We start from the raw sequence: 12,267 nt of genomic DNA, 5'->3' as shown, positions 1-12,267 counted from the left end.
GAAAGCTGTACTTCCTCAGCCAACCCTCTTTGAAACTTGATTGAGGTTATTTACATGTCTAAACAAAGTATGTGAGTTGGGGGTGGGGTCTAATGAAAGTTTAGAAAGGGAGAGTCCTCAGAGCAAACTCTGAGCCTTCCCTCTACCAGTATTTATTGAATTACATTCTATGGAGAAAAAAACAAGGCTAAACAATTTGCTCAGCTAGTAAAAAGTAGATCTGAGATTCGAAACCACTAGACCTTATTGCTTCACTGAAAATGTTGCATAGGTCTATTTAATTCATCTAGCAAATATTTATTAAACACTTTTATATGCAAGGCATTTTGCCAGGGGCATATGGGATATATGATGAATTACACATTTGTGGAGATAATGGAAAGAGATGTACTTTGGTTTCATACAGACTTTTGGATCCCAGTTCCTTGGAAAATTACTCTTCTAACTGCAGTTTTTAAGTCAATACAATGAAACGGCTGTTAAAAACAAAACAAAATACCTCTTAGTGACCAGCACACAAGGGGCCCTTCATAAATTTACCCTCTCCCCAACTCCACTGTGTTTTCTAGAGACCACGTGATCATTTAGTCTTCATGAATGGGGAAGGTTGTAAATGATTTGAATCATAAGATGGTTTCTTGATTTGGACTGGTTGACATGGGAGAGACAGCAAATGTAGTGAAGTGTGAGGGCTGTGAGTAGATCCTGTCCATTGGAGTTTACAGGGAGGGAGAAAACTAGCAGCTGTAAAGATCACCTTGCTTGCCCACTTGCAAAATCTCCTTCAGTTATAGTGTCGGTTCCTACAAACATAATCTTCCGACAAAAGCCTGAAATCAAGGCATCTTCTCTAACTAGATCTCTAAGGAGCAAGTTTTCCCGTATATTGGACTTAACTGATTCCTTTAACAAACACTTCTCACTTTTTCAAATAATATTTAGGATTGCAGTTAAAATCTAATTGCTAGAATCTGAGGATGTAGGAATCAAAAGACACTGTCCCAGTTTTCAAGGAGATACAAAATGTAAACAATTTACGTTTAGAGGTGACAAGAGATATCTATAGCCGCCCAATGGAAGAAAACGATTTTCCCTTGGGGCAGTTCAACTCTAAAGTCATAGGAAAATAGGCATATTTTACAGGCTATAAAATTATACGCCATTCTGAAACATTTAAAAGAAAGAAATGGACATTTTTTTTCACAACGTCAATTGTAATGCTCATTTTGCGACGCTTTAGGGCAAAGCTCGCAGAAAAACAAGAGGACGCGTGATTAAGTCTTACTGAGTTACCATTCTCTGAAGCCAGTCCCCATTTTTTCCTCAAAGTCAAAGCGTGTGGAAATTACACTCCTGGATTTTAAAGGAACATACCACTGGGGATACCAAGGAGAGGAACCCGAATGTCGCAGTTCTCCAAGTGCGGTCTGCCCCTCCCACGTGGTAGGTTTTTGGCAACTTGACCCTCCTTCTTCCTGATGCTGGGGAAGATTCTAACGCCCTCTGGAGCCGTCCCTAGTGACGTCACGAGCGCGATTCCAGTCTGTGGCCAATGACAGGGCCGGATTCCGGGGGAAGCCCGGGGCGGCGGCGGCGGCCTGTGCGCGTGCGCGAGGTCTCCGCGTGGCTATATAAACATGGCTGGCGTGGCCGTGCGGCGGGGCCATGCCGAGTGTGTGTAGGGGGCTTTGGGGCGCTCGGGTTTGTAGTTTTGAAACTTCTGGCGGGGGAACTAGGGCGCAGAGTTTTGCTGGGTGGTGGGAGCCGAAGTGACGCCCTTCCGGAAACCCCGCAGCCGGGCTCCGCTGCTGCGGGACCCGATGCTGAGGCGCCGGGCTGAGCCAGCGCACGTGTGAGCGCCGCTAAGGAAGCGGCGAGCGGCCGAGCCGGTGTCGCTGCAGCCGGGGCCGCACGGACCAGAGGGAGGTCCGGGACGCGCGGGTCTCAGTGTGCAGCCGGCGCCAGTCCCTGACTTCTGTGTCGCGGCCCCTGCGCCTCTCCCTAGCGATGCTGTGGAGCCGGAACTGCTCTGGAGTCGGCTGCCGCTTGTCAAGCCTCCCCTCGCCTCTGCTCCCGGAACGGCAGCGTCGCAGCTGCCGCTGATCCACCTGGGGATGCCCGCGGGCCTCACGGAACCGGCCGGCGCCGCCCCCCCCGCCGGTGTGAGCGCCTCCGGGACCGTGACGATGGCCCCCGCTGGGACTGTGCCTGTCCGTGCGGAGAGCACCCCGGTGGCCTTGGGCGCCGTGACTAAGGCTCCTGTCAGTGTCTGCGTGGAGTCCACGGTGTCCCAGCCCCTGCGGTCCCCCGTGGGGACCCTGGTGACCAAAGTGGCTCCTGTCAGTGCTCTTCCTAAACTCAGCAGCGGCCCCCCGCTGCCTGCTTCTCAGATAGTCGCTGTGAAAGCCCCCAACACCACAACAATCCAGTTGCCTGCTAATTTGCAGCTTCCTCCAGGTATGTCGATCACCTTTTCCAGCTTAGCCATCGGTCCAGCCAGCGGCGACACGGGAAACGTCGCAGCTCCGGATTGTGCCTTCTTGCTGGTAGCTCTAAAAACTCAGCTAAGAGAACCTGTCGTAATCGACTTTGCAGGGCAGTGATTTGGCTTTACAATTAATATAGCCTCTTTGAATCATTACTGCATAGTTCTTTCCATATTTAAGGAAAGAATTTCTTCACCCAAGTGACACAGTAAACGCTGGAGCAGTATATTCAGGAGGGCCTTTGAGGCACTGGCTCCTAGGAGGGAGAAGGTAGAATATAGCTAAAGTTTTTATTTTTATGTGGAGAAGAGACCAATTTATATATCCACACGTTTAGATAGCTATATTTTTTTAAAAAGTTTATTTAATAAGTTCTTGTGTGTTAAGGCCGAAAGAGAATTTTAAATATAAGCAAGCTAAAATAAGTTCACTGCTTTTCTAGTACCAGAAATGAATAATGCTGCTTCCTGCACAATCTTTAGATGTGTGATGATTGTAATTTTCAGAAGAACACCTCTTATAGGGAGCAGTGCCAAAGTTGACAGATCAGAGGCATGGGATTGTTATATTTGTAGCAGTGTGTGATGCTACAGTTAATAAGTCTGTGACTACTTTTTATCCGAGGGTTTACATGTTTGGGCTGTGTTTCATGATTTATGCAAAGATTTTGCTTTCTGATCATTCAGCATATTGTAAATTTGAGTGTTCTACCTTCTTTCTTTCCTCAACTGAAAGTCTTGGAATTTCATTGGGGAAAAAAGCACATATCACATTCTTTGGAGTGAATTCTACTCTTAATTATATCGTCTTCTATTTATTTTGCTTAGCAGTAATCGGAACTCAGACCTGCAAGGGTGGTAAAGAAGTGAAGCACTGGATTCAAGATTTTAGTATCCCCTGGCAAAATGACGGAGGCTCTTTTGTAGCTAATGTTCTGTTTAATCATGAACATTGTGGAAAGATAATGTTCTTTACTTTTGCTGAAGTTCTCTTTCAGTTTCGTACGGTACAGGAGATACACTTAGCTGTGCTGTGTATGCCACTGGATACATTTTCTGCCAGTTCTAAATTGTCGTCCTGCATATCCTTACAAAGTAGTTACGAATGTTTTTGAATGAAATCACCTCCTAATTTGTTAAAAACTAAATTCCTGTCTAGTCAGTGAAGATTGTTTAGAAACAATCAAAAAAGTATTAAAATACAAAAACTATCAAGAGTAAAAACTTGGTAAGTGGGAACTCATCACAAATCGAAGGCATACGGTGCCTTTATATTATTTATATTCTTTTGTTGGTCATAATAGGTAGAGAATAAGGAAATAAGGAAAGGTCTCTAAGGTTAAATAACTTGCCCAATGCCAGACACCTCACAGGTGTCAGGGAATTTGAATCCAGGTCTGTTTACTCTTTACGCAATACTGGGCTTACCACTTATTGTGTGTGTAGGATTTGCCTCACTGAGCATCAGGGCTAAACGGTGACATAGAATTGTAGAGCCTAATCTTTTGTATACAAAGAAACCAAAACTGAAACTTGCCGGAGCTATACAGCTGCAAACCAGGACCACAGCGTAGGTGTGCACCACACTAAAACATTTTAGGTTATTGACCGTGGAAAAACTTACAGGAGAGGAGATAAATTGCCTTTAGGAATTGTTAGTTAGAGAGGAGGTGGGGAGGTACTTTGAAGAACGGCTTTTGGGAATATTTCAACTGATAGGTGGCAGAAGACCATACTAACCTTTGTGCTCCCATTGGTGCACAATAAGATAACCAGTAGTTGAGGAATAAAATGGAAACAGTGATTAAAGTAACTTTTAAAAAAATTATAAGTCTTGTACCATTTCTTTTATATCCTGAGGATTAGTAATTGATTACGCAGGGATGTTTAAATCACATAGAAGTCACCTTTTCTTTTGCCAAGATGATAATTATTGGATTTCTGTTTACTTCAGAATTTCCTCAATGAAAAGAAGTGGTTTTTAAAAGTATAAATATGCACCACAGGTTTTTCTAGGGAGCAGGGGCTGGAAATAAAAAGGGGCAGAATTGTGAGGAAATGAAAGCAGCTATAGCAAAGCTCTGAAAATTACTCTGTCGAATGTTTTTGGTAATCTCTTTGATCTTCTCGGTCTTCTCTTTTATGAACATGTGGGATTTGGGGCCAGACTGCGTTTTTGGTATTCTTTGTCTCTTCTATCACTTGTTTGATAATAATGATCAAGGATTTGGTTGCTTTTGCTATGTCAGAAACTGGTAACTTCTGCTTGATGGTCATACTGTACAAAAGTCTGTGAAAGTTAATTTTAATTGTTAAATGGTTCAGGTCTTTCTTCATCAACTCTTTCATGCTCAGGCATGGCATAGGATTTGGACCTTCTCTCAAATTCCTGAACCAGTTCCTGGATAAGCTAGCGGTTCTTGTTTCCACCCTGGCTTTATCAAAAGGGCATTGCATGAGGGTAAGGACTCTGTCACTGACTTTATTACCCAGAACCTAGTAAGTTCCTTGCTCAGAGAGGGCACCAGAGTATTTGAATGCACACATTAGTATATGTGGAGAGAGAAGAGGAAAATAGGGCTGCAACCCCTAAGGGATACCAAGGACCATTACACATACCAGTGCATTTTATTTTTAATTTCTTTGCTCATTCTGCTTACAAAAGCAGCATGTGCTCATGTAAAAAAAAAAAAGCATTACTGAAATGTAATATACCCCCTTCACCAGAGTATTGCTATTAACAGTGTTATCCTTTTCATGTTAGTAACTATAAATCTTCCTCATTTTTTAAATTGCTAACTAGTCCACTGTATCAATGTACCATCATGTTTTGACCACTTTGCTATTCGTAGATATTGATATTGTTTGCACTACTTTCTGTTATTACAAATGATGCTATAATAAACATCTTTGTGTATTTTTGTGCCGTTTTGTAAATGTGTTTTTTATAGGATAAATTGCTAGAAGTGGAATTGTTGTTTCAAAAGGTAATCTTTTCATAGGATTACCAAATTTTATCCCCAAAAGATCATTAAAATGCATAATCAACAATGTTAATACTTAATTTTAAAAAGCTATGGGGGTGCCTGGGTGGCTCAGTCAGTTAAGTGTCTGCCTTCGGCTGGGGTCATGATCCCAGGGTCCTCTCTGCTCAGTGGGGAGCCTGCTTCTCCCTGTCCCTCTGCCTGCCGCTCCCCCTGCTTGTGCTCTCTCTCTGTCAAACAAATAAATACCGTCTTAAAAAAAAATTAAAAAATAAAATAAAAATCTACCTATGAAATCTAATAAGTAATTTTCCAGACTTGACTTTCATTAACAGTAAGAGTAGATGAGTCCTATAATTGAGTGGAGAGAGATCGACTTCAAATGTAGAGAAATGTGGGTGGATGATAATGTTATATAGATTTGTTACTTACTGAATAACTATGCCTAAGAGGGCTCTTGTTAGTTTGTGAAGTAAAGTAAGTATATAATATAGAGTAGCTGGGAAGGTTTATTAGTTCAGGGCTAGTTTAGTTCAGAGTAAGGACTAGGTGTGCTAATCACATTTATAGATGATAAGGGGCTTGGTGGGTTAGCCTCTTGTGGAAAGCAGTGAAGTGTAGCAATAAAGGGCAGAACATTGGCCTTGGAATCAACAGACCTGGATTTGAATCCCAGCTCTACCACTTAATAAGTCTGTGATTTGGGGCAAGTTTATTAACCTCATCCTCAGTGTCAGTTTTCTTATGTCTAGAAGGGGATCATACCTTCTTCATAGAAGTATCATGTGAGTTAACTAAGAATATAGGTCTACATGTCACAGAACTCTAAAGAACACCATTTGTGTGGAATACAGAGTTGCATAGCAGGCATGCCCTAAATATTTAAGGTACCTGTATAGCATTGGGCTATAGGTACTCTGGTTGCTATTTATCTAATGTATATTGGCATCCACCAAATTCACTATAATTTATTTTTTAAAAGATTTTATTATAATTTCAAAGGATGGATTTTGAAATAACCTCAGTGTCTGTGTGCCCCCACTTTTTTATGTCTGTTACTCAAAATTTGGAAAGTACAGAAAAATCACCCCAAATGTTTTGAGTATATCTTTTAGTTTCCTTTTTTATATAAACTTTATGGAGTTACAGTTTTTTACATGTATATTTATTTTAAAAAGGAAACCATTTACAGTAAGTTTTGAAAAATTTGACAAAGATATAGCCACCACTCCAAGATATGGAGAACATTTCACTCCCCCCAAAGTTTAGTTTCTTTGGGGAAAAAAATGTGTGGATGCTTCCTTTATTTTTTTTCTTTTTTACATAATTGGGATTCTGTTATTTAATTTCTATATCCTTCTTTTCCACTTATCATTATATAGTGACAATTTTGTATGTTCTAACCTCAAAAGTTTAATTTTAATGGGTGCATAATCCATTACTTAATCTTTTCTTTATTCATTTAGGTTGCTTCTGCCTTTTTGTTTAAAAAGATTACTTAAAAGTAAACAGAATGTTTTTATATTTAGATTGTGATGTGTGTCTTATTTTCTTGGGACAGATAACAAATTCCAAGAATTTTGGAATTTCTGGATCAAGGAAATACAAGTATTTTAAAGTTCTGTATTTTTTAACCTACTCACACATTTCAGTGCTAACTGTATACTAGGTTTTATGCTCATTACCATGGATGCGGTGGTAAATAGACACAGTACGTCTCCTGGAAATTAAAGAGATTTTGAGAATTTCCTTGGGTTATTCTGGGCTTAATTTTTCTCCAACAATATTATTTTTGTAAACTAAGACGTGTAAAAACAAATATGGCAAGTTAAAAAGAAGGTAAAACCACCTGAAAACATATGATCCTACTTTTAAAAGATGAAATTTAGGGGCGCCTGGGTGGCTCAGTCGTTAAGCGTCTGCCTTCGGCTCAGGTCATGATCCCAGGGTCCTGGGATCGAGCCCTGCATCGGGCTCTCTGCTCGGCGGGAAGCCTGCTTCTCCCTCTCCCCTCCCTCTGCTTGTCTTCCCTCTCTCGCTGTGTCTCTCTCTGTCAAATAAATATAATCTTTAAAAAAAAAAAAAGATGAAATTTAATAAAGTTAATAGAAGTTCTGTTTTGACAAATCCATTGTGTAACTGGAGAATAGAGAAGATGTGCCATAACTGATAGTAGAATCTGGGATAAAAACTTACTGATTGATTTGAAGTTTTTCTTTCTTTCTTTTTTTTTTTAATAAAGATTTTATTTATTTGACAGAGAGAGAGCACAAGCAGGGGGAGCAACAGGCAGAGGGAGAGGGAGAAACAGGCTCCCCACTGAGCAGAGAGCCCAACGTGGGGCTCCATCATGACCCGAGCCGTAACCAACTGAGCCACCCAGGCGCCCCTTAAGTTTTTCTTTTATTCACTCAATTATTGGGATGAGAGGAAAAAAATTTAAGTGACTTTAAGCTCAGTAAGGGAAACTATGATATAAAAAAATTAAAAGAATTGGGGCCCTGGTGCCTGAGCAAGAAAACAACTTTGGGTATGTTTGTCTGCCTTTAAGTGTTTAAAGGACTGCCCTGTGGAAATGAAAGTAGGCTTGTTTTGTGTGCTTGCACAAGGGACCTATCAGTGAATATTATGGGAAGAATATTTTTGGTTCTGTATTAAGGAATAACTTTGTATTTCTGCTCTACTTGTGAAGGGGTGGCATTTGTACATCTCCACCTTCTTAACCCTACATTTCAGTAGAGACTAGAAGGTCACCAGTCAGGCAATTATGTATAGATACTAAATTATAATAGGTGAATTCTGAAGTTTTTCTGGCTCTTAGATTTGTGTGGTCTGCTATCCTTTCAGGGTCAGTATTTACCAATGCTAGGAAGTTGGGCAATCAGAGCCACCATCCAGATCAACTTGTAGCCAAGACAAAATAGGAAAGTCATCTTAGGACATAGCAGTTCACTGGTCAGATGAGTAGAGTATTCTGTTAAATTATGTACCAGATAGAGAATGAGCACAGGACCACTTTACACTTTAACATCTTAATATTTTTAGAGGAAAGGTGCTCTGTAACCTAATGTATGTTTACTTTCTTTCAACATGTCTGTAGGATAAGTAGGCAAACTGGTTATCCTTTTATGATTGGAAAATGAGTCAAATTTATCAGGATTTGATTCAAAGAGACTTGGTAGCTGGTTTTCAGAAAAGAGACTACTGTTCAGTTTCCTTTATATGTTTATAAGTCCTTTTCACTAGGTTGTTGCTCATTAGAACTGGGCCTTTGGGATAGATAAACACTTCAGTTAGAAGAGCATTGACTTTAGATGAGCTCTTGTTATTTTATTCTCAGTATTGTCTTCAACTATTCTAATACTACTTCCTACTGAAGTTTTGAGTATTTAGTTGAAGAAAAGTTTGGATTGTGAACCTTTTGGTATTAATTACAGTTATTACTATTGATAACTTTAAAATTCAAAAGCCTACTTGAAAGTATTATCTCATTTAATCCTGTTAATGATCTTGGAAAGTAGGTATTAAGTCTCAATCCACAAATATGGGGTGTCTTTCCATTTATTTAGATTTTTAATTTCTTTCAAAAGCATTTTGTAGTTTCCAGAGTATTGGTGTTGTACTTATTTTGTTTAATTTATCAGTATATTATTATTTTTGGTGCTATTGTCAGTGGCATTGTTTTCTTTGTTCCATTTAGTCATTCATTGCAAATGTATAAAAATACAGCTGATTTTTATACATTGATTCTGTATCCTGCCACCTAACTGAACTTACTAGTTTTAATAGTTTTTTTTGTGGATTTGTTAGGATTTCTACATAGAAGATCGTATTACCTGTGAATAGATGGTTTTACTGCTTTCTTTGGATGCCTTTTATTTCATTTTCTTGCTTAATTACCCTGGTTAGAACTCAGTACAGTGTTGAATAGAAGTAGTGATTGCAGGCATTCTTGTCTCATTTCTCATCACAGGTATCTTTGTCTTATTCCTCATCTTAAGGGGAAAGCATTTAGTCTTTCACCATTAAATGTGATGTTGGGTGTGAGTTTTTTGTAGATCTCTTTTACCAGGTTGAGGAAGTTTGCTTTTATTCCTATTTTGAGTGTTTTCATCATGAAAAAAGGGGTGTTAGATTTTGTCAGATGCTTTTTCTGCATCTGTTGAGATGATCCTGGGGTTTTTGTCTTATATTGATATGCTTTTTTACAGTAATGTTTGTATGTTAGACCAGCCTTTCACACTGAGATAAATATTACTTGATGGAGTATAACACTTTTTTTGTGCTGCTGTATTCACTTTGCTAGTACTTTGTTGGGACTTTCTGCATCTATATTTATAAGGCATATTGGTCTCTAGTTTTTTTGTGATGTCTTTATGTGGTTTTTGTATCAGGGTACCACTGATCTTACAGAATGGGTTGATACATGTTTCCTTCTATTTTTTGGAAGAGTTTGTGAATGATTAGTATTAATTTTTCCTTGGATGTTTGGTAGAATTCACCAGTGAAGCCATGTGGACCTGGGCTTATCTTGTGGATACTTTTTTTTGATTAGTAATTAAATTCATTTGTTAGAGCCCTCTTCAGGTTCCCTCTTTTTTCTCTTCTTTTCCTTTCCTTTCCTTTCTTTTCTTTCCAAGATTTTATTTATTTGAGAGAGAGAGAGAGAGCACAAGTGGCAGGGAGGGGCAGAGGGAGAAGGAGAAGCAGGCTCCCTGCTCAGCAGGGAGCCCGATGTAGGGCTCCATCCCAGAACTCTGGGATAATGACCTGAGCCGAGGCAGATGCTTAACCGACTGAGCCACCCAGGCGCCCCTAGGTTCTTGAGCCTATTTTCTTGAGTCAGTTACAGTAGTTTTTTGTTTTTAAGAATTTGTCCATTTCATGTAAGTCATCTAATTTATTGGTTTACAATTATTCATAGTATTATTCCCTTATTATCCTTCTTTCTATAAAGTAGTAGTAATGTCCCTTCTTTCATTCCTGGTTTTAGTAGTTTGAGCCTTCTCTTATTTTTTCTTAGTCAGTCTGGTAAAGGTTTTTAAATTTTGTTGGTCTTTTCCCAGAACCCATTTTTGTTTTTCTTTTTCTCAATTGTTTTTGTACTCTCTATTTACCTCTGCTCTAATCTTTATTAATTTCTTTCATCTGCTTGCTTTAGTTTTTATTTTGCTTTTTTCCCCCAGTATCTTAAGACGGAAGTTTAAGTTATTGATTTGAATCTTCCTTTTTTTTTAAGTAGGCTCCACACCCAGTGGAGCTTATACTCACGACCTTGAGATCAAGACCTGAGCTAAGATCAAGAGTAAGACTGACTGAGCCACCCAGTTGCCCCTTGAATCTTCCTTTTTAAGAGAGAGAGGGAGGAATAGGGGGTGGGGGGAGGGGCAGAGGGAGAGGGAGAGAGAGGATCTTAAGCAGGCTCCACACCCAGCACAGAGCCCAACACAGGGCTCGATGGATCTCGTGACCCTGAGATCATGACCTGAGCCAAAATCAAGAGTTGGGATGCTTAACTTACTGAGCCACCCAGGCACCCCCTTTTTAAATACTGCATTTGTGACTATAAATGTCCCTCTAAGCACTGCTTTATCTGCATGCCATAAAGTTTGGTTTATTATGTCTTCATTTTCACTCATTTCAAGGTATTTTCCAATTTCCCTTGTGATTTCTTCATTGACAAATGACTACTTAGGAGTAATTAATTTCTAAATATTTCTGAGTTCCCCCAATTTCTTTTTGTTGTTGATTTCAAATTTCATTCCAGTGTAGTTAGAGACTATACATTGTATGAGTTCAGTCTTTTAAAATTTACTGGGGCTTGTTCTATGTCCTAGCATGTGGTCTATACTGAGAATGTTCCATGTGCACTTAAGGAGAATGCTGTTATTGGGTAGAATATTCTATAGGTGTGTTTTAGATTTGTTTGGTTTATAGTATTGTTGAAGTATTTGATTTCCTTGTTGATCTTCTATATAGTTGTCTATCCTTTGTTGAAAGTGGGGTATTTAAGTCTTTCAACTATTATCGTTGCATTTCTGTTTTTCCCTTCCTTTATGTCAGCTTTTGCTTCATGTATTTTGGGCTGTTTGTTGTTGCAAAAATGTTTATAATTGTCAATATTCCTGATCCATTGGGTGTTTTATCAATTATCATATGCCACCTCTTTATCTCTAGTAACACTTTTAGACTATTTTGTCTGATATTAGTATGGCCATGCTAGCTTTCTTATGGTTACTGTTGTATGATATGCCATTTACTTTCAACTTTGTTTTATATTTGAGTCTGAAGTATGTCTCCTGTAGGCAGCATATAGTTGGACCTTATCTTTTTTTGGTCTGGTTTGACACTTTGCCTTTTGATTGGATTATTTAATCTGTTAACATGTAATGTTATTTCTGTAGTTAGGTTTAGGTCTGCCATTTATTTTTGTTTCTATATATCCTCTCATTTTTGTTCCTGTATTCCTTTTTTCCTGCTTTCCTTTGCATTAAGTGAATATTTTCTAGTGTGACACTTTGTTTTCTTTATAATTTTTCAATATATATATTTAGTGGTTCTAGAGGTTACAAAATATATCTAGTATATGTTGTATATATATCTAATAAATTCTAGTAAGAATTTATTTCACATTTATAATAACTTAATTGGGTGAGATATAGAAACATTTCTATTTAGCTCATTTTCCTCCCCCTTTTTTATTTTGTACTATTATTGCTCTACATATTGCACCTAGATATGTTAGAAACCCAACAAATACCTTGTTATAATTATTACCTTATGTAACTTTTTGTTTTT

The 12,267-nt window shown here is 38.9% G+C and overlaps 1 protein-coding gene across 1 annotated transcript in view; it reads left to right on the top strand.

The window, feature by feature from the left end:
• Positions 1-1,625: 1,625 nt before the first annotated feature.
• TAF4B (TATA-box binding protein associated factor 4b) overlaps positions 1,626-12,267 on the top strand; it is a 124,181-nt gene continuing 113,539 nt past the window's right edge. Inside the window, exon 1 of the mRNA XM_078060486.1 lies at positions 1,626-2,457. Within this exon, the coding sequence (XP_077916612.1) occupies positions 2,115-2,457 (343 nt within the window). The 5' untranslated portion in view covers positions 1,626-2,114. The remainder of the gene's footprint in view (positions 2,458-12,267) is intronic.

The sequence above is a fragment of the Halichoerus grypus genome, chromosome 13 (genome assembly GCF_964656455.1).
Source record: "Halichoerus grypus chromosome 13, mHalGry1.hap1.1, whole genome shotgun sequence".
Classification (NCBI taxonomy): Eukaryota; Metazoa; Chordata; class Mammalia; order Carnivora; family Phocidae; genus Halichoerus; species Halichoerus grypus.
This window is presented reverse-complemented; position numbering and strand designations above follow the sequence as displayed.